This window comes from Perna viridis, chromosome 15 (genome assembly GCF_037379345.1).
Source record: "Perna viridis isolate PV_CMFRI_1.1 ecotype Kerala chromosome 15, ASM3737934v1, whole genome shotgun sequence".
NCBI classification, from domain to species: domain Eukaryota; kingdom Metazoa; phylum Mollusca; class Bivalvia; order Mytilida; family Mytilidae; genus Perna; species Perna viridis.
The window spans coordinates 6815907-6838476 of NC_142459.1; the positions used below are offsets into that span (position 1 = coordinate 6815907).

Here is a 22570-nt window from a genome sequence, read left to right on the forward strand (position 1 = left end):
ACAATTAAATGCAGATCGGTTTTCGGTTTTCAATACATTCTACGTCGGAAATTCCGGTAAAGAAAATGAATATAGCATGAGACTTCCTAACCCTATTGCTAAGTGCAAAACTTAAAGAAAAGGTAGTTTGGCCAAATATATATCACGGTTTGTGCTTGTATTTTCCTTTTTTTATGTGTCTATGGATGTATTATACATAAGCGGATCCCTGTTCTCGTAGACGGAAGTGACATTTACACATTATTTTTCTCAAATAGAGAAAGTCCTATCAAATATATATAAACTTGAATATCCGACGATTAAGTGCAGGAGGTCAATGAGCATGCTTTATATACACGACCGGCAGAACTTTTTGGTGTTCTACCCCAAGCCTTTCCTCGCGGAAGTGTATGTCGCTCATTTGAATAAAAACAAAATTGATTCAGATTACGCATTGTTTTTATTCAATGGTGCATGTGATATTCACAAACATGAGGGTATGTGTGATCACAGTCTTCACTAACCCAAAATATCCCCTCAAGGCTAACACATCGATGGTGTGAGTTAGGCTCCCCTGGTTTCCACAACTTGTCATTCGAATGTATATCAACACCATGTCCGTAGTTCCAAATCCATCCATTACTTCCATGTGACTTATAACCACTCAGCCAAACTCTTCCAGTATCTGAAATATATGTAGTAGAAAATAAAGAATATATTGAACTACATGTGTGTATTTGGAATTCAATGTCCTGATATTTATCATTTGTTAGGATCTAGTGAAAGTCATGGAATATCTTAGTCTCGGTCACCAAGACTATCATTTTTAAGATTATAACCTGGGTTAATTACATAGTATTTTTCTCATTGAAAAAAAAAATCAGACAAAAAGGGATTAAATGGAGCCGAAAGTACATTTTTTTTTCAAAACACTGCTATTGGTAGCTGTAACGGTTCCAAATAAAGTAACGCCCATCAATGATAAAACATGATTAAAGGGACTGAAACCAATCTAAGTATATAGAGGCACTTATAACACCAGGATTTCAAGAACTAAACGTGTGGACGATGTTCATGAAATTCAGTCTAACAATGAGCATGCTTTGCTACCAACAAAATTAACATATTAAGTGGTGGTCTTTATAAAATCAATAAGGGGTGTTTCATGCAAAATAAAACCCACAAAATTCACTTGTATTTCTTGTTTTTAGGATGTTACAGACCACATGACCTGACAAAGTTTTTTCAGAGATTAGAAATATATATATTTTGTACATAAAATTGTTCTGCAAAGTTATCGTTTTAAATTCGGTTTAATCATGCTGGAGATGAATGTTTCAATTTCCAAACTACAGATCTGATATATTCTTGGTTGAAATGTCTTGTGAAAGAATAATCAGGGGAACCAAGGTTATAGCGGTAATCAAAAGAATGCACAAAGAATGAACAAAGAACATGAAGTAATTAAAATCATACATACAAAGTAACAAAAGCAAATGAGCTATTCGGACTCCACTAAAAACTGGGAGCATAAACCAGGTGCACCTGTAGGGTAAGCGTCCACGTGAAAAAAAGTACTGATTTTAAAGCGGCATTAAAAGGAACATAATATCTGCAATGGAATTGCTAGTTTGTCAATGGGAGTTTTCTGCATAATGAACATTTTTGTATTAACCCTTACACTGACAAAGTGAATCTAACTGATTGGTACTATAATAATTAATACGTACATTTCATGACGTTTCTGACGTAGAAAACAACAGCCCTTTGTTCCTTTTCGCCGCCTATCGATGTTCCTAACATTCCAAGGTCATGACAAGAAGTCTGAAAAAAGAACATTTTATGTCGTTTCTATATTGTCTCCCTAGATAATAACACTTTTATACGCAAGATCACAAATTGTTCTGAATTATATGTTAAGTTTCAGCTTTAAAAAATTCTACCCGCTCAACCGAAAATATCAGACAAAGTAAAGACGCAGATCGACGAAGTCTTGTTAGAAGTACAACATTGTTCGACATCACTCGAAGATTATAATAGGTTATTACATATCATTTCCCACAGAGTCACGGTGTGTGAACCCGAGACGCCCGTATAATGGTTGGGACGCCTGAGAAGTCTGATTATGGTTTAGGACGGTAACAACAGGGAGATACTGTGTACAGTGAAACCTGTCTAAACCGAACCCTGATTAATCCGAGGATCTGTCTAAATAAGACACTTTTGAAAGTTCATTTATATCAAATGAATAATACAATGAATCTTGGTTAACTGAACACCAGGGTCAACCAAACACCTGTCTAAACTGAATCATTTTTTTAAGTCCAAAAGGGCTTCGGTTTGAACAGATTTCACTGTACTTATCTATAGAACAACTGATGATGTCCTTCTCGCTTTTTACGTGGTAGTTCATATTGCTAGTATATTGGTTTTTAGTTAAAAGTCCTGTTTTTCATATCTTCAATTGTATGTGTTATCTATAAAAGTAGTTTCGCTTCATGTGTGTCTTGATCGTCTTAATTTCTTGTGTTCACGTTCCGGCTATGGCTTTTTGATTTTGACGTATTTTATTATCTAAATGCTGGCGCTTTGACAAGTTTTTGCTAATGATGCGAACAGAAAGCTTCTTCTTACCGATTTGGGCTTTAGAAATATGTTTTTGTTTCCCCAGAAAATTAGAGGCGGCCCACTCTAACAGTGTACTTAGTTCAGAGCTCCCATTTTAAAAAGTAGTCTGGTTTACATAAATTTCAACATTTTCCCATTTTACAGCAATCTAATGTAAGCATTAAAGTATATTGGACCGATTTCATTCTGTCTCGAATGAAAGCTTGAAAAGTTTTTGTGAAATTGAGTATACTATAAACATATCACTGATTTAAAGAGTTATGTCCCTTCTCCTTCCTTAATTTCCAATTTGTTTTCGCAGCACACTTGACCCGATAAAAAAACTCACCGATTTAGAATCACTTTCGGTGCTTGTTAAAAAATAACAGTGATCTTCCCATTGAAAATAACCACTTCCGGTACACTGTTTAAGGTCTGTTATAAAACTAGAAAAGGTTTATATGATGATCACAATTACCCTTTACATTGTTAAACATTACAAGACATAACTCCTGATCGGCAATACAACAATAACCAGGGAGTTTACATCGTCAAACATTACAGTGGGCATAACTCTTGAATGCTAAATATAAATGCCAGAACCGAAATAATTTATTATCAAAACTTGACAATTTCAGGTTTAATCCAAAGGGCGTAATGCATTTTGATTTACAAAAGGGAGATATATGGTATCAATCGGATCATCAGGAATCATATTATGTATATTTCTTTCTGACTTATCGTTCGAATCTTCGCTTACCCTACGGGTGCACCTGGTCCATGCTTAAGTTTTTAGAGGAGTCCGAGTTGCTCATTTGCTTTCGTTACTTTGTATGTATGATTTTAGTTACTCATGTTCTTTGTTGTGTATGTCGGTTTTCCATGTCTGGTCTTTGTCCCTGGATTACATTCTTTTGATTTCCGCTATAACCTTGGTTCCCGTGATTACTCTTTTGAATCTATATCATTAATAGAACGGAACCCTTTTAAATAATTGTCGTTTTATTTTTATTTTTGTCTACAAAATAGTGTTACAAACTGGCTGATTCTGTATTGGCAATGGTACTGATTCGAAGTTGGCTGTATTCGGTCATGAGACCCTAGGGCAGAGGACCTATACAGCTGACCGAGAATCAATACGGGGCCAATACAGAATTAGCCAATTCTTAAGACTTTCATTAAATACAAGTATTTCAAACATTCCGTATGACAACCCCGTCCGTATACAACCGGGCTGAATATTATCACAGTTATTAATGGGTTAGATTTACACTCTTTCGAACTACATGGCGCCATAATGACTTCAAATTGACTGGCGTTCATGCATGTATGCACGATCTGGCGATGTTCATGCATGAATAAACTCTCTGGCAAAGACGTTCTCGACCAATAAAAAACGTATTTATGCATGAAGAATCCCATGATTAGAATTATATATTTATATAAGGACTAAGGCAACGTGAAACAAATCTAGCAAAATAGTGTAGATTTTTACACATAATTTAAGGAGGTAGACCTAGGGTAAGGGGCATAACTCATGAAGTCAGTGATATGTTTGTATCACATTCAATTTCACTAGTCTTTCATGCTTTCATTTGAAACAGAATGAATTCAGACGAAGTCACTTTGATGCTTACATGTGATTGTAGTAAAATTCTGAATGCAAACGTTCCAATGATTTGCATTAGTTGTGTCCCTTACCCTAGGTCTACCTACTTAATAAGTATTTTTGTGCCCGATATAAGGCGCTTAGTGAAGCAGAGGTATTCAAATCTTTAGTCTAATTAAGAATATTAAGCACATTATTTTTTTAAAAATAAAATAATGAATGATCTTTGGTGATTAACTATAATAAAAATAGCTCTAATTATTTTCGTTTATCACATTCAATAAAAAGAGTATTGTATCAAATTTTATACTTTTAGCACAAAAATTACTGCGTCAAAGTATTAGCTTGCAAGCTTGAATTATACATATGCAGCAGCAAGCTCCACGCAGCGGCGGATGTTCGTTCCGTCTCTACCTCACCCATGCAGACTGGCCTTTCAAAATTCTCGGACACTTTTCAAATAAAACGTCGTATGACAATTGGATAACGTCGCGTAAAATCATTCATTTTTCCCGATGTTGCAAGATTCTTGTTTTTTTAAGGGCTGGCAGCTGCAGCGTCTAGACTGAATTTCGAACGTCAGACGCTGTTTCGGAGCTTGATGCAGCAGTCGCAGTAGCAACGATAACAATGGACATACATGTATCTTATGATGCATTAACTATATAATAACCAGCACAAAAGGTGAACTAAATAGCGAACGTCGTGTTAACATTTTAGTGGCCAAGGTAGCCACGTTTATTTTATTCCATGACCAGAAATGGTTCATGAAAACGCGATTGATTTTTTCCCTACCATTACCTGGGTCGTGGAGTTGATAACGCTGTTGGGTGCACTGGACCACCTACTCTTCTCTCACAAAGGTGATAATGTGAATCACTACAGGATGACGAAGTCCACTGTCCATTTTCTAATACCATGCACATGCTATGATGCGCAGTGCTAGCATGGCCACCTGTCCAATGAAAGTCCTTATCGCTGATGTGTTGCCCAGAAACCCAATGCCACCCTCGGTTTGGACCATGTAATCCTCCAATCCAAACTCGTGCGTCTAAATATAGATCGTTGTAAGTAAAATATTACAGTTCATGCATCCCCCGAATTTAACCTATTCTGCATTTCAAGACAAAATGCTTAATTTGATATTGAATTCGAATTATCATGATTTCCGTATATATAAATTACATATTGTTCACAGCATACCAAGTAAGAAAACTCGATATAAAAAAGAACTTACGATTCACTTTAGTCCTGACAAAGAAGGAAGCAGCATTGATCTTTCTATCTGTGTCAAGAATGGCACGTGTCATGTTCATTTGCTCACAAGGATCCTTGTTAAAGTGGAAGAATAATAACATGATTATTTCACATACATATACTTTTCTTTTGTGTGTAAAAAAATGACAGGGAGTTATAGACAGTCAGCATGCACCTATTTTTCAACGTTGCAATTGGGTGAAAGCTCCCGCCTGACCCTACTCTCGATAGTAAAGTTTTCCAATGATAATTCATGTATTCATTTCCTTGTGTTATACCCTTTAAAATATATAACGATATTTAGTGGTTAAGCATCAAAGACTGTTCTATGTACACCCAGTCCCGCATGGCACGGGGCTTAAAGACTTTAATTTTGTAGCAACATACTCCAGTTCTAGAAGCCTAATTGTAAGTAGTCTGGAAGGGTTCATTCTAAGAGGCATTCTATACAATATTGATACAATTTAAATTTGTACATTCATTAGTTATATATATGGAATTATCTAACACAGTGCACGCCTCTAACTAACATCGGCTTTGGTACAACCACAAGTCACTTCGTTAACTTTTTTTTTGGGGGGAGGGGGGGTGACCGGCGTAGTAATTGTTAGCGTGCAAGAAGTCAATTTCAATGTTGGGGTAATAATCGAGTGCATTCCATTGAATATATATTATAATCAGGAATGTCCACGTTCATAATGTCGCGTTTTTACCTTAGGGGTTCCATATCCTGAATTCCATGGCTTTTTAAGGTTTGTAACAGAATAGCATGTACCATTCCATTCAAAAGAGTCTGGACCACTGCACTGAAAAGACCCTGAAAAGTACGAAGTAGGTAATATAACATGAATTTGTCGTGTTATGAATGCCGCCATTCGTACAGGAAGTTGATATCGGACAGCAACCAAAGTCACCTACAACATATGCCCTATTTATCCAAGTTCGAAATCAAAGCATCTATCGGGAGCTGAGATAATTGCGACTAGTTGGTTCAAATATTTAGCCAACTCGTATAGTGCGGGTATGATAACATACCGTTACCCAACTTATACACAGTATACAAGGTACAGTAAAACCTGTCTAAACTGAACTCTGAACAATCCAAAAATCTGTCTTATTCAGACACTTTGTAAAGTCCTTTTACATCAATTCATATGTATTTTGAATATTGATATTCAGTCGCACGCTGTATACAGATAAGATCAGTCCTAACCTAAATCTGTATAACGCAAGTAAATGTTAGTAAAAATTTCATTTGGTCCGGTAGAAATTTTCACATTAACGTGTTTAAAACGCTCCTCTGACAGTTCTAGCAGTGCCGGCTCTACGAGAACAGTTCTGCTAGTAGAGCCGAATCTACTACTAGAACTGTCAGAAGAGCTGGCTCTAGAACTGTTCTAAATCTGTCATAGAACTGTTTTTTTGACAGTTCTAGGACAGTTTTGTGAGCGGTTAGAACTAATCTCATATGTACCTCTACATACATTACATCTTCTCATACACAACAGCATATCATTTTGAGCCTGTCGATTGTTAATAGTCATACATCATATTATCGGTAATTCAGTGAAATATGTCATATTAAGACTGAATTTACTTTAAATTTGTGTAGACCATATATTTTGAATGCGTTTTTATTCGCTGTAAAGCGAACTACCGACTTTCCTTAACGACGTTGAGAACTTGGATAAAAAAGAGTACCGAAACTACTGGTAGTTGCTATAGTTGGTTTGTTTGTTGTAGCATCCAATGCCACTGTTGTCATTGCTGTCGTGCTCTTCGTTATTGCTGTCGTTGGTGGTTTGAGGTTGCCTGCAATATTTTATAAAATTGGAAATCAACGTCTGGGAGAGTACAATTTATTTAACATGTTCAATTTTTAGTGAAAATTCTAATTACATAATGTACATGTATATCACAGATACTATTGTTTGTTGGGTACCAATTTTCGTGAATTTCGTGGGTAGAATTATAAGGATTGAACAGCTATTTGAACGGATTTCGGAGCTCCCAAACTCAATGAACGGCCGAAGAGATCCGTTCATACATGCATAAACGACCGGAAATAGCTGTAATTCTGTTCGACAATCAAAGTTACCCTCTGAGGGCCTCAGTGGGTTATATTGATACACTGTGTTTATGTTTACGCTTCAATACACACACATTTCTTTGCACGCGAATGGGAGCGCGGACGAATATTTACATACAATCGGCTGCACAACGACAGTGAAGGCGGCATGGACGAAGTGATAGTTGGCATTGAAAAATAAGAGATGTAAACACTTTAACAGAAATATAATTATTAATAATTATTACAGTTACAAAAAGGTGTTTTCAAGGGTTCAGTCAGACTCAGTAATAAGTTTCTTTCCCCGAGCTGAAATTACTCTCTGTGAACAAACTAGACCGGCCAAATCAATGTGCATATAATTAATTATTATTGCGGCTATATTTTGCCGTTCAGTTAGTTGCCACACTCTTTCGAACTACACGGCCGCCATATTGGTTTCATATTCATGCATGTATGAACGATTTGGCGAAGTTCATGCATGTATGGACTTTCTGGCAACAACGTTCTCGACCAATCGAAAACGGCTATAACCATGAAAAATCTCGTGATTACAATTATATCGATGTAATTTCTTATTCTGGATAAAAAAAGTAGTTGAAATACTTCCTTATCATAAAAATTTGCCCTAAACCACTGAATGCGCGGAGGGAACTTCGCTCTTTGCTCTGATAGAGTCTAATCTACTAAAACATGTTTATCCGATACATTTTACAAATTTAAGTTAATTAGGCACTTGCATAAGTGCTGAATACAAACGTTCCCATGATTTTTAATTTCAAATATAGCAAAAGCTATACACCCTTGTTAAAAGTTTTCTTCCACGCTTTTAGTACAATGTGTATGATCCAACAAACGACTCAAAATTTGCAATGTAAATAAAAATGGATTTTGTATCTATATGCCTGACATTATCGTGCATGTGAAAATCATATAGTAAAATTTGCCACATATGCTAATCAAGAGTTTGTGAAAAACGTATGATTATCATTTGATAATCGTATGTGAACTGAGACATGATTGATTGATTATTAGGGTTTAACGCCCGAGCAGCAATATTTCAGCTATATTCAGCGATGGACATGAAATAGGATGATAAAATGAACATGCAATAATGAGGATGGGACACTAGGATAATAGGGTCAACAAATTTTGATTGACACAAGAAAAAGGCAGACATGTGATTATTATAAGTTGCACATCATCATGTATGACATTTTTGGCTGTTCATATATTGCTCTTACATTGTCTACACGTATATGGGCATTGGTAGAATTTGAAGTTAATTTCGTGACATCTATGGGAATTTTCAGAGCAGTAGGTAGTAGAGTTGTCTCTGCATACGTACATCAAAGGTGGTTGCTTCAGATACATTGATGACTGGCTTTGAGATCCTGAAGATAACAAGGACAAACTGTGAAGCATATATGCCGATCAATATATGACCTTTGACCCTGCTGAAATATACCCCCTGCTGTTTTTTTTTAGTTTAGTGTTTACTGATGACTGAATATTATTATTATATTTTTTATTGTGGTGCAGGTCCGGGTGTCAAAAGAATAGGCCTGCCGCAGCGCTAAGCTTGTCGTAAAAGGCGACAAAACAGTGCTCAGAACCCTAGCAACTGGGTTATGAGCCCCAGGTGGTGGAATGGTGTACGCCTGGCGTGTTACATGCTTGGGTTGTCAGGCTATAGTACGGAAAACCTGACCGCAAACCACAGTGGTGCCCCGTGTTGGGAAAGATGCCATGGTCCTCGCACGTTTAAAAACCCTACTGTGGTATTCTCCCGGAGTAGGAACCATAGGACTCCGCCACATGGGGCTAAATTGCCAGATCCTACCCACCTCTCCCTATTTTCCCAGTGCTAATCAAAATTTCTAGACCCATTATCCTGGTGTTTTTTTGTTGGGGTTTAACGTCCGAGCAGCAATATTTCAGCTATATTCAGACGATGAACATGAAATTGATGATAAAATGAACATGAAATGATGATGAAATGAAAAAGGGATGGGGCACAAGGACATGGGGTCGAGAAAGTTTGATTGCCACTGGGGAGAGGTAGGTAGTGTCGGGCAATTTAGTCTCCTGTGGCGGAGCCCTATGGTTCCTACTCCGGGAGAATACCACAATAGGGTTCTTTAACGTGCGAGGAACGTGGCATCTTTCCCAACACGGTGCACCACTATGGTTTGCGGTCAGGTTTTCCGTATTATAGCCTGACAACCCCAGCATGTAACACCCCAGGGGTACCCCATTCCACCACCTGGGGCACACATCCAAGTTGCTCTGTGGGCAGGGCGCCCTAGCCCCCAGTAAGGGTTCTGAGCACTATTCAGTCGCCTTTTACGACAAGCTTAGCACAGGCCTATTCTTTTTGTGTGTTTGTTGGGGTTTAACGTCCGAGCAGCAATATTTCAGCTCTATTCAGACGATGAACATGAAATTGATGATAAAATGAACATGAGATGATGATGAAATGAAAAAGGAATGGGACACAAGGACAATGGGGTCGACAAATGTTGATTGCCACTGGAAATAGGGAGAGGTGGGTAGGGTCGGGCAATTTAGCCTCCTGTGGCAGAGCCCTATGGTTCCTACTCCGGGAGAATACCACAGTAGTGTTCTCTTAAACGTGCGAGGAACGTGGCATCTTTCCCAACACGGTGCACCACTATGGTTTGCGGTCAGGTTTTCCGTATTATAGCCTGACAACCCCAGCATGTAACACGCCAGGGGTACCCCATTCTACCACCAGGGGCACATATCCCAGTTGCTCTATGGGCAGAGTGCCTAGCCCCCGGCTAGGTTTCTGAGCATCGTTTATTCGCCTTTTACGACAAGCTTAGCGCTGCTGCAGGCCTATTTTTATTTTTTTTTGTCACCCCGACCTGCACGGGGCTTACAAATAGACGTTTTAACTCTGGCTGTATTATTCCATCTTATTCCGGCTAGTTTCATGCTTATCATTGAATCTTAAATTAAATGATAGAAATTTGTTCTGCTCCATATGTATACTTACAGGAGTAAATATTTCAGAAAAAGAACCCTGTTAGACTATATATGTTTACCCGGATGTTATCAAATAGTGTTCAACTTGCAGAGGTTCAATCTTATTGTCCATTTGATGTGACTGATCCTTTACATTTTTTTTTCTTAATGTGAAGTTAGATCTGTTGAATAGTATATCAAATCACTATTTGTTTAGAAAGACAACGCTAAAATGGTCAAAAGCCGGGCATTTCGAAATGAAAATGTACTAAACACAGTGTGATAAACTTTTGATTTTTGAACTTAACTTTGAGAATGTTTTAAAAAACGACATTAATCGCTTTACCTCTATTCTAACAAATTCGCTGCACATAGCCGCAAAGTCATGTATACCATATTGAAAGTTCTGTTCGTATTTAAAACTGTATTGGAAGACCGAAGATCTTAATGACTTTTATTTTGAACGGTGGAATGCAAGACAAAAGTGGAAAGAAAACGGGAGACCGAGGTCACGTGACGATAAATGTTTCTCCGAATATAAATACAAAAAAACATGACTTTCAAATACGTAAGCGAGCTGCGGAAGAAAAACTTTGGCAGGATCAAAAACACGAAGATATCAAGTGTGCCGCAACACAATATCTAATAAGATAAGTGCTAAACTTGGTCAAGTTAACCTACATTATCTCGCGAGATGAGGGCTAACCTTGGTCAAGTTAACCGACAATATTCGTGAGATAAGGGCTTAGCTTGGTCAAATTACCCTACAATATCTCATGAGTATATGCATTGACGGCCAGCAGCTATCAAATGTAACACGAGAACGATTGGACAGATTGGAGGAATGTAAAATTAAAATTATAAAAGCAATTTAAAATATATTGTCAAGCCTTTTTTTTATTTTATCATGTATATACACAAATCTCAAAATGACAGGTACGACCGATAAAAAATCCCTAACCTATGCCAGGATTCATTTTCCCAAAATACTAAGACAAACTCCTGAGTGATGCTTTTTTTAAAAAAGCTCATCTCAAAATTCCAGACACCAAAAACCTAAGGTGGTCAACATAAAAGAACTCGGCTTGTTTGTTTGTTGTTTGTTGGGGTTTAACGTCCGAGCAGCAATATTTCAGCTATATTCAGACGATGAACATGAAATTGATGATAAAATGAACATGAAATGATGATGAAATGAAATAGGTATGGGACACAAGGACAATGGGGTCGACAAATTTTGATTGACACTGGAAATAGGGAGAGGTGGGTAGGGTCGGGCAATTTAGCCTCCTGTGGCGGAGCCCTATGGTTCCTACTCCGGGAGAATACCACAGTAGGGTTTTTTAACGTGCGAGGAACTTGGCATCTTTCCTAACACGGTGCACCACTATGGTTTGCGGTCAGGTTTTCCGTATTATAGCCTGACAACCCCAGCATGTAACACGCCAGGGGTATCCCATTCCACCATCTGGGGCACACATCCCAGTTGCTCTGTTGGCAGAGCGCCCTAGCTCCCGGCTATGGTTCTGAGCACTATTTAGTCGATCAGCTCAAGACGATGCATAGCGTACAATGGTTGAAGACCTTTGACATTGACATTTGACATCAAGGTCAAATTAATGGTTTTCGGCATAACTGCTTTGTTACGAGAACGAAATATATGTCTCAATCACGAAGAACGAAAAACTCCAATGAAAACGATTCACGAATAGTGCTTTCATCACGAATCACGAAAAATTAATCTGTAGAAAAATGGATCACGATAGCGAAAATGCGCCGATCACGAAGAACGAAAATAACCCATCAGACCCCCTCTCCTCTAACAAGCATGCTATGTCAGGAATGTTTGGCCTCTTTATGTCTGTGTGGCCTTGTTCGGACATTTTTAGCCCTGTTGGGTTCTTGTCTCTGACATACTCAACTTACTTATTCTTGTTACATAGTATCATTATCCTTACAACAGTGCTTCAGTGGCATTATCATGACTATTATTTAAAGTGTTATGATCCTCTCAAGAATGGTTTAAATTCATTACCCTGACAAGCATGTTATACATTCATTAATCTGACAAAAATGTTTTTTTGTGTCTTGACCATTACTCACAACGAGATGTAGTTTTTTCAACGGGTCATTGTTTTCCGTTTCTCGTTTGTCTACCCCGGACTTGAATTTTTATGAGCAACTGAGCGGGTTTTTTTTTAGAAAAGTAGAGGACGCTTACCCTATCGGTGCACCTGGTCCATACTCCCAGTTTTTAGTGTAGTCCGAGTTGCTCATTTGCTATGGTTACTTTGTATGTATGATTTTGGTTGTCTTATGTTCTTTGTTTTGTATGTCTGTTTTCCATGTCTAGTCTTTGTCCCTGGATTACATTCTTTTGATTACCGCTATAGCATTGGTTCCCTTGATTACTCTTTCATATATCCGTAGTATAATTGGCTCAGTATCAATTTATTCATCGAAATTTTCACTCCCATCAATACTTGAATATAGATACCTCCGTAGGTACCTGACTAGAATACTAAAGACCAGAATGTCACATTGACATTAGCCTGGAAAGAATGTTTCATTTACATAACATGAAGATTAATGTCATTGCCCTGTGCGCCTGACTATAATATCTTAGTATCACAGCCCTAACGACATGAATGTTACAGTGTCATTTCTATGCTAAAGTACACTACTGTCAACACATCGTGGAGTCATCGTTTCAAATTTGTTTGTAGTTTACTACTCCTGTCTTTATACCAAGGTATATTTAGTAGTTGTAGTAGTTTAATAACATTTTTAGTTATGGGCATAAAAGAATATTGAAAAGTAATTTTTTAAATGGAGCAATTTTATCCTAGTTTTTACTTTGGTGGAGTCACGGTGGTGTCACAGTGGGGGACATGAATGCCTCCACTGTGGAGAGTGGAGAAATTAAAATTTTGGTTGACAGTAGTGTAGCTCAAAGATAACAATATTGTTAAAATGTCATTACCATGTTCTGAACAAATGCCCCTGTTACAATTATCTGTCTCACAACATTCCCCACAATAACCACCACCATTGACCTGGCGACGACCAAAGCTATACCCAAATGTATAGTGGTATGTGTTGCATTGCTGAAATAATTTACATTTACAGTATAAGCATTTTTTCACAGTAAGCATTTCTAAATATAGGATTAGATGTCAAATAACATTTCAGTTTTTAAAAAGTAATGTTGCTCAATCTGTATCACACGAAATAAAATAAATAAAACCACAAAAAAAATCGTACTGTGCAACCTTATTTGAAAACTGCAGAAAACTCAGATAATCATATATGTCATTATATAAGTTAATATTATATTTTCGTACCTGTTTTTGCACACATCCTAATCTATAACGTTTCTCAAAGTTGTGGAGTATAGTCTGCGTGTAACATACCTATTAAAGAATATAAAATAGAAGTCAGAGGGCAATGATGGCAAGACAAAAACGACCAGACAAAGAAAAAAGACACGAACTTCAAAGAACCAAAATAACACGCTCTCAGAAACAAAAGGAAATGGGCAACCCGAACACCACTTAACACTAAGAGTAAACACCAGTTGCCTGATAGGGTAAACGTTCTCTGCTTTTATAGAAACACCAAGTTGTGAAAAGGATATCAAGAGTACATGTACTACAATGCTACAATTGAAAAGCTCACCCATGTCTGGCTTAATCAATAGTTATGCATAATTGTATGTACGTTTGTGGTGTTTAGTGCTAATCTACTCTGATACAGTACATGAACTGAAACGAGAAAAGCTTACTCTAAATATAAAACAAAATTAAATATTGAACTCATATGCTCATTCGCATTGTGAGTGGAAGAACGAGTGTCAAAAGAGACGGGTGAAAACTCTCTAGTTAACGGCTTGTCAAACTGTTATGATTACCTTATTAAGAGTAGAGATATATGGTCAATGTTCGAAATCTAACGGCGGTAAAGCATGATCTTAAGGAGGTAGACCTAGGATAAGGGACATAACTCATGAAATCAGTTATATGTTTGTATCATATTCAATTTCACCAAAGCCTCTCTAGCTTTCATTTGAAGCTGAACGAAATGAATCCAAGACAATAAGATCCTTGCATAAGATTGATGTGAAATGCTGAATACAAACGTTCCAATGAATTTAAGAGTTGTGTTCCTTAAAGTGAACCTGTTTACATATCATTTCTTTACCTCATCGGGTCCACACATTATTGATAGTTTACAGTCTTCAGGGTGCATTACGTAATTACACGACACACACCGTACTCCAAAACCTACAAAGAAAAGAGCAACTTTCAAAAATGTGGGTTCTTTAAATTTGATTGGATCTCATGTAATTTTGGTTGGAAAAATGTTACTACATATAGTATATAAAATGAAACCAACCAGAGGTAAACATCGAAAACCACACGTCTTGTAAATTTCAAAAAGCACCATCAATCAGTATTGTTCAATTTCTTCTGAAATCTAAAATACTTGCATAATCTGGCCAAAATTGTTGTCAAATATATTTATCAACTGCCCCTGTAACTAGATTTTTACAATGTCTAAAGCTTTAAATCTGCATTAAGCCCCGTTCAGGTCCGGATATCGAAAGAATGGGCCTGCAGCAGCGCAACGTTTGTAAAAGGTGACTAAATAGTGCTCAGAAACCTAGCCGGGGGCTAGGCGCTCTTCCTACAGAGCAACTGGGATGTGTGCCCCCGGTGGTGGAATTGGATACCCCTGGCGTGTTACATGCTGGAGTTGCCAGTCTATAATATGGAAAACCATAGTGTTGCACCGTGCTGGGAAAGATGCCACGTTCCTTGCACGTTAAAGAACCCTGCTGTGGTATTCGATGGGAGTAGGAACCTTTGAGTTCCGCCACTGGAGGCTAAATTGCCCGACCCTACCCATCCCTCCTTTTTATCTTGTGGCAATCAAATTTTGTCGACCCTCTTATCCTTGTGTCCCATCCCTTTTTGATTTCATCATTATCATTTCATGTTCATTTTATCATCCCATTTCATGTTCATCGCCTGAATATAGCTGAAATATTGCTGCTCGGGCGCTCAACCCAAACAATCAATCAATTAAATCTACATTAATCCTAAATAGTTTCTCTAACTTTTTCAATTACAGCATTTCAGAGGAGTTTGACCCCGAAATATATCCGATTTTATTTATCATTTTTATCAAAATTTGCAATTTCAAAATACTGATGATTTTGAGATTTCACTTCTTGTATCGCACGTAGTACATCCTCGTGGGGATGGTTTTGGCTTCTATTTTCAGCCCCATGCAGGTCCGGGCGTCAAAAGAATAGGCCCGCAGCAGCGTCTGAATATAGCTGAAATATTGCTGCTCGGACATTAAACCCAAACAATCAATCAATCAATCAATTGAATACTATCCAATGCCATTCTAATTATTATGATTATAATCTGATGAATATTACTTAAATTAATACATATATGCATAAACTGATACTAAGATATACTATGCCATCACAAGATGGTGTACCAAGCCCAAACTAATTAATGAAAACCAACAGCTTATCATATGCGGATGCTTTTTAATTTAAATCTATAATTAAAATTGATATCATAAAAATATTCATTTGATTTTTCAACAAATATTATTAACTAATCAAATGAATTAAAAATTATTTTTACAATATTTTCTTACATGACCAAACTTGACAGAAATAATGATATGAGCAACATCTGATAATATTTTAGTTCAGCTTGATTAAATAAGATGCCCGCTACAGGCCATTGAAGCTTCTTAATGACCATTTAAGTGAAGATAAACCAGTGGTAGGCTGCGCCCACTCAAACCTATGGGGAATCACATCTTGTCCTATGTCTTTACCTTTACTGAGCCTATGAGGACAATTATTATAGCGGCAACTTGAACATCTGATAAAATTTTCGTTACGCTTGATTAAACAAGATGGCCACAAGAGGCCATTTAAGCTTTAAGTGATCAAATGAAATGATCATTTTATTTCATGTTTTCTATATAAGGGATTCAGGGTCTCTAGATCATCTACTTCTAATTATATTTGTTTTGTTCTCTAAATTCATTTTTATTACATTTCAAAAATGAATAGAAAAACAGACAATACACAGTTATGCATAAACGTCGTACAATGATTGTGTTCGTGGTCTTTATAAACAACTTGGCAAATGTGTTTCATCGACGCATGTAACATCACGTGTTAAACCAGTTATCTAATGAGGTTAGCGTATTTTGATGATGTGTGTAGTAAATGTAATTATTTTGTATACACGTATAACACAAGACTTACTAGCAATAGGAATATCACACGTGTTTATATTACAGTAAGAACTGTTACAACATTTCGAGCAAGCTGTTATATCTTGTCTCTTCCCCAAACCGGAGATGAAAGGCTGTACATTATTGCAAGCCTAAAATGTAAAACAAATATATTAATTGAGTGGTGTTTTACGCGCAAGAAGCAATATTTAAGCTATATTTTAATGATAAAGATGAAATGAAAAATAAACATAAACATAAAAAAGATAAAATGAAAAATAGGATGGGAAACATGGATTTTAGGGTCAACGAGCTTCGATTGCCACTGAAAATCAGGAGAGGTGGGTAGGGTCGGACAATCAGGCTCATGTGGCGAGGCCGTGGCTCCTACTACTGTCGAATACGACAGCGCAGGGTCCTATTACGTGTGAGGAATGAAGCAGCTTTCCCAACACGGTGCATCACTGTGGTTTGCGGTTAGGTTTCCGTAGTATGGCCTGACGACATCAGCAAGTAGATTTCCAGGAGTACTCCACGCCTGGGTTCTGAGTGCTATTTAGTCGCATTGTATGACAGGCTTACCGTTGTTGTATGCTTAATCTTAATTTACCCGGACCTGCACGGAGCTGTAAAATGAAATATGCAAAAAACAAGGAATAACATTTTGCTTTAATTTTAGAACTATTTAGTTTGCCAATGGATTGATTTTTATTGAACAACAGTAATGATGAATTGCATATTGAGATAAAAAAAATGATTTTGAACTGTTTGCATTATGTCATACATATCCCTTCAGTCGTTTTTGAAGAGTTACAAATATAAAACAAAATCAAAAGAAAAGAAAATAGAAATCCGAAGCCTCTTTCTGTTTTGAGTATTCTGTAAACTCTAATGTTTTCTTTTAATAATAAATAAAAAATACTTGTATCCAATGGATTGATTTGAACTAACCTGAGTTGCTTTGCAGCCAGTTTTATAGTATATGATTCCATCTGCTGTTATTTTCTTCTCTGCGAAACATTGCTTTTGACAAATAAATATATTAAGAGAAAAACTGTCATTAGATCTCACTAGTTATTCCCCAGTTCCCTCCACTCAAAATGAATTTTAAAAAAAATGAGGTGCACAAAAGCATTCTGTGCTAAGATATAGTGAACGTGTCAACAGATTAGTAGATTTGGAGGAGTTGCGGATGAGAACTTGGGATTGACTGAATGATCACTGTGTAAACCTGCTTTGCCAGATGGGTATTACAAGCAAATGCAACCAGAATGAATATTAAAATTACTCTTAGAAAATCTGCGATAAAAGTCTTTTTCTAAGTGTGTTTGGCACAAACATACATTGCAAAATTAAAAGTAAAACTTGTATAAAAATATTAACGTCAAATGTTTTTGTTCTGTAATACTGCTAAGGTGTTTTAAATTTTACGATAAAATCTGTTTACCTCACGGCTCCCACATTCCGTAATCGTATCACAATCTCTAGGATGAGGAATTGTGTCACAGGTGTAGCAGACTATTCCTAGAATAACATGTCAGAATTAAATTGCTTCTTTTTAGACAACATCCACAAGATATTGTAGTAAACGTTTTCATGATATTTTCAAAGATGACATTTTTGCCTTTTCGATTGGACTAGCTATTGTTAACAGGAACAATTCTAATGTGATGTGTTTCGGAGTATACTTATGACAGAATATTGCCTCATCCATATATCAATAGATGGACATGATGATGGACATTCATAGAATAGAGTCTGAGGCTCTGAAGTAATTACTTAGCTAAAGTCCACTATGAGCGACCTTGACTTCTATTTAGAGAAACAAACTATAACCTACACAATGCGATTCCCGTGACGTTTAGTTACATATATTTAAATAACATCGCATGGAAAGTACCTCGCATTTCAAAGAAAGGTTTTGTTCAACTGTAAACATTCCCATGGGAGGGAGAACATATGATGGGAGTATATACCTCAGAGCCTCAGGCTTTGCTCAGACCCCTAGCTGGGGGCTAGGGCGCTCTGCCCACAGAGCAACTTGGATGGGTACCCCTGGCGTGTTACATGCTGGGGTTGTCAGGCTATAATACAGAAAACCTGACCGCAAACCATAGTGGTGCAACGTGTTGGGAAAGATGCGACGTTCCTCGCACGCTAAAGAACCCTACTGTGGTATTATCCCGGAGTAGGAACCATAGGGCTCCGCCACAGGAGGCTAAGTTGCCCGACCCTACCCACCTCTCCCTATTTCCAGTGGCAATCAAAATTTTTCGACCCCATTGTCCTTGTGTTCCATCCCTTTTTCATTTCATCATCATTTCATGTTCATTTTGTCATCAGTTTCATGCTTATTGTCTGAATATAGCTGAAATATTGCTGCTCGGACGTTATGACACAAAGAAGCTAGATTGTGTGCCCATGTGAAGGATTTGATATTCTTCACCTGGATATAGTTGAAATATTGCTGCTTGAGCGTTTAACACCAACAACGAATCAACCAACCTAAAATCCAATCCCTTAATATTGCATTAACATATAACGCTTCAGTCAAATTATCGATTGGTTGTGATACGTAGTTACGAGAAAACTGTAACGAACAACTGTAATATTTGTGAACAGGCGAATTGGAAGGACGTTTACCATGATCTCTACATACGTTGCCTTAAGCGGCAGGTATCAATTAGTCCGAACTTCCTCTGACCCTGCAACCCTCCTCTTTTTTATTTGGATATTGATATGTCGGTTTGAAGTCAGAACTATGTGCCATACAAAAAGGCTATTTGTCATCAAATCTCGGTAAAAAGAAGTTTGAAAGCCCTATCATCAATTTCATGTTCATCGTCTGAATATAGCTGAAATATTGCTGCTCGGACGTTAAACCCCAACAAACAAAGAAGAAAGCCTTAACCCAGGGTCAGCAGCCATTTACTTTCGATTTCCAACTTTGAGTAACGCAAGCGAGTTTTGGTCGTATGCAAATGAGATTCCGTCATGCTCAGATGGTCACGTGAGATCAACACAAATTACAGGAGACAAGGGATAAAATTAATAAAAAATTAAGTGAAACTTACTAAAACTACTGCTAAAAGTCACACTGAAATTTGCGTCCATCAAATATACGACGACCTCTTTCATTTACCACCTCAATTCCAAATCTATCAGTGTCCCACTTCAAACTTATCGACTCAATGTTGTTTCAGTACACACGCTTGTTTAGACACACAAAGAAGGCGGAATTGATCTCACGTGACCATCTGTGCACGACGGAATCTCATTTGCATACGACCAAATCTCGCTTGCGTCACTCAAAGTTGGAAATCGAAAGTAAATGGCTGCTGACCCTGGGTTAAGGCTTCTTTTTACCGAGATTTGATGACAAATAACCAACAAAACTTACATCAGCATAAAGAAAAATGAATCCCGAATTGAACTAGGTATGCATCACTTACACGATTTTAACATGAAAGTCGTAAGAAACGCGTGAAGGGCGATACTCCGCGGTACCGCTGAATCTCCAACTTTTTGTATGGCGCATCGTTCTGACCCCAACCCAACATATCAATATCCAAATAAAAAAGAGGAGGGTTGCAGGGTCAGGGGAAATTCGGACTAGTATCAATAGACGTCAATACATTACAAAATAACAGTTACAAAAATATCAATTCACGAAGCCATCAGCATCAGACGTATTTACAATACCTGCATCTGCATGGTAGATGCTGAATACAGTAGACCAAGACAACAATTGTAGAACTGAAACAAAGGAAAATCATCTGTTAGAGGATTAGTGCATTAGAAAAAAAGGCAATTTGAATCGGAGATTAGAATTACGAATACTATTATGTGAATCGACAAAGATATGTTAAACTGATTTTAGATGTGTTTAATTGGGTAATGTTTTTTCCGACAGTGGCCAGATTTTATACTTTAACCCCGTCGCAATTGTTTTGCACCTGTCCCATGTCAGGAATTTCTGGCATCGGTATTTCTTGTTTCGTTATCACCTTTAGTTTATTTTTATTGTTACTTGAGTATATTGGGGCAAATCTTTGCTGTACCTGTGTATAATGATGTTTTGGGCCAACTCCAGCCTGCCGTATGGTATGAGGATTATCTTGTCGTTCATTGAAGACCAATTTGTGACCTTGGGCTGACATTTTCATACCGGTGGAGTTGTCGTCTTTTTGTATAATACCTATTCTCGTTGTATTATAAAACTATGCCACTAAATGTTAAAATATCAGGGTAAATTATTTTAATGAAATATCGATGCCAGAAATCCTGTACTAGTATGTAACAGTTGCAACTAATTCAAATCGATACATAATTTTCAAAGTCCTAGATTTCTTGATCTTGTGAAATGAACTTTGCGACCTTATGAAATTTGTTATTTCTTTCCACGTATATCACATGATTTATCCTGGGCATATTTTGATGCAGATGCCGGAACACACAGTCATTATTCCATTCATATATGGTTTGTCCCAAGCAGGTCGGGGTGTCAAAAGCATTGGAACGCAGCAGCGCAAGGCTTGTCGAAAAAGTCGACTAAACAGTGCTCTGCCCACAGAGTAACTGGGAATGAGGTATCCCTGGCATTCAACATGCTAGGGTCGCCAGGCTACAACACGGAAAATTTAACCGCAAACCAAAGTGGTGAAATGTTTTGGGAAGGATGCCACGTTCCTCGCACGTTAACAAAAACTTGCTGTGGTATTCAATAGGAGTAGGACCTTTCGCAATCCGCCACAGGAGACTGAAGACCCTACCCTTATTCCTATTTCCAGTGGCAATCAAAATTCGTCGAGCCTGTTATCATTGTGTCCCACTCCATTTTCATTTCATAAACATTCAATGTACATTTTTGCATCCATTTCATGTTCATCGCCTGGATTTAGCTGAAATATTGCTGCTCTGGCGTTTAACCCCAACAATCAATGAATCAATTGATAATCTTGAGATATCACCCTGCCTGGTGTTTAAACAGACCTATACTCATTGTTTTGCAGCCACGTTAGTAACAATCTTTGTAGACGGTTCGGAAATTATGAGTTCAAATAATTGCTAGTTTACTTTTTACATTGTAAACGTGCACACCTATGCTTTAAACGATGGAGGTCGTAACAACCAATAACCATGCATACAGGAATGAATTTTAAGCTAACAATTTAACCCTAATTAAAGTTTATTCTTACCAAATACAGTAGTCATGTTATTTCCTATCGTTATCTATAGTATCCTGTATGTCATTGGACTTATACTACCTTGTAAAGTTCGTCAATGACATGTGAAGACGCTTAGAGGAGTTAAGTGGTGCAAAACTTGTAAAATCTGTACTAATTATCAGAATGGTTCTGACAAAGGTGATTTATTATAAACTCACCAAATAAATACCTGCAAAAGATAACGAAAGGTCAGCAGTAGATGATTCAAACAGGTCAAAATCAGAAATGCATGGCACATGTAAACATGAAACAATACGATCTACATACATGTTTTAGCGAACCGAACAACATGGATAACAACAAAAGCTGAAAATAAGGGAAACAGGACGACACACGAAAATCTAAAGCATTGGCAATATCAACTCCCGTAAAAATACCCGGTGTGACATCATATGCTCTGGAAGGGTAAAAATGGCCTGCTACGCTACGCCAGCATCAGCTGGCATATTGCAAGTGATTATAATCTGGTAATAACCTAGCAATAATAATGCAGCTACGTCACGTGTCAAATATCAGTCACGCTATGGCAAAACCATCCCTTTAAAATATGAATTTCAC

General features: G+C 37.4%; 1 protein-coding gene across 2 annotated transcripts; it reads right to left on the reverse strand.

Annotated features, from left to right (window-relative positions):
• Window positions 1-420: 420 nt before the first annotated feature.
• On the reverse strand, window positions 421-22132 carry LOC148596730 (uncharacterized). 2 transcript variants are annotated; one of them, XM_088564197.1, is made up of 16 exons: window positions 21983-22130; window positions 20487-20540; window positions 18232-18308; window positions 17736-17807; window positions 16816-16936; window positions 14712-14794; window positions 13856-13924; window positions 13495-13618; window positions 8765-8914; window positions 7154-7264; window positions 6166-6269; window positions 5433-5526; window positions 4997-5246; window positions 2936-3032; window positions 1710-1803; window positions 421-664 (listed from the first exon to the last, which is right to left on the reverse strand). In XM_088564197.1, the coding sequence occupies exons 1-16, from the start codon at window positions 21996-21998 to the stop codon at window positions 444-446; spliced, it is 1737 nt and encodes a 578-aa protein (XP_088420323.1). In that variant the 5' UTR covers window positions 21999-22130; the 3' UTR covers window positions 421-443. The 2 variants fall into 2 exon arrangements, with proteins under 2 accessions (XP_088420323.1, XP_088420324.1); XM_088564198.1 differs by lacking the exon at window positions 8765-8914 and having other exon boundaries at window positions 21983-22132.
• Between the last annotated feature and the right edge of the window lie 438 nt (window positions 22133-22570).

Excerpts from the sequence above, each read along its gene's own strand:
- LOC148596730 (XM_088564197.1), bottom strand. Across the intron at positions 5,527-6,165 it reads CAGGATATGGAACCCCTAAG|GATCCTTGTGAGCAAATGAA; the intron begins GTAAAAACGCGA and ends CACTTTAACAAG. Across the intron at positions 3,033-4,996 it reads TTATCAACTCCACGACCCAG|TTTTATAACAGACCTTAAAC; the intron begins GTAATGGTAGGG and ends AACCTTTTCTAG.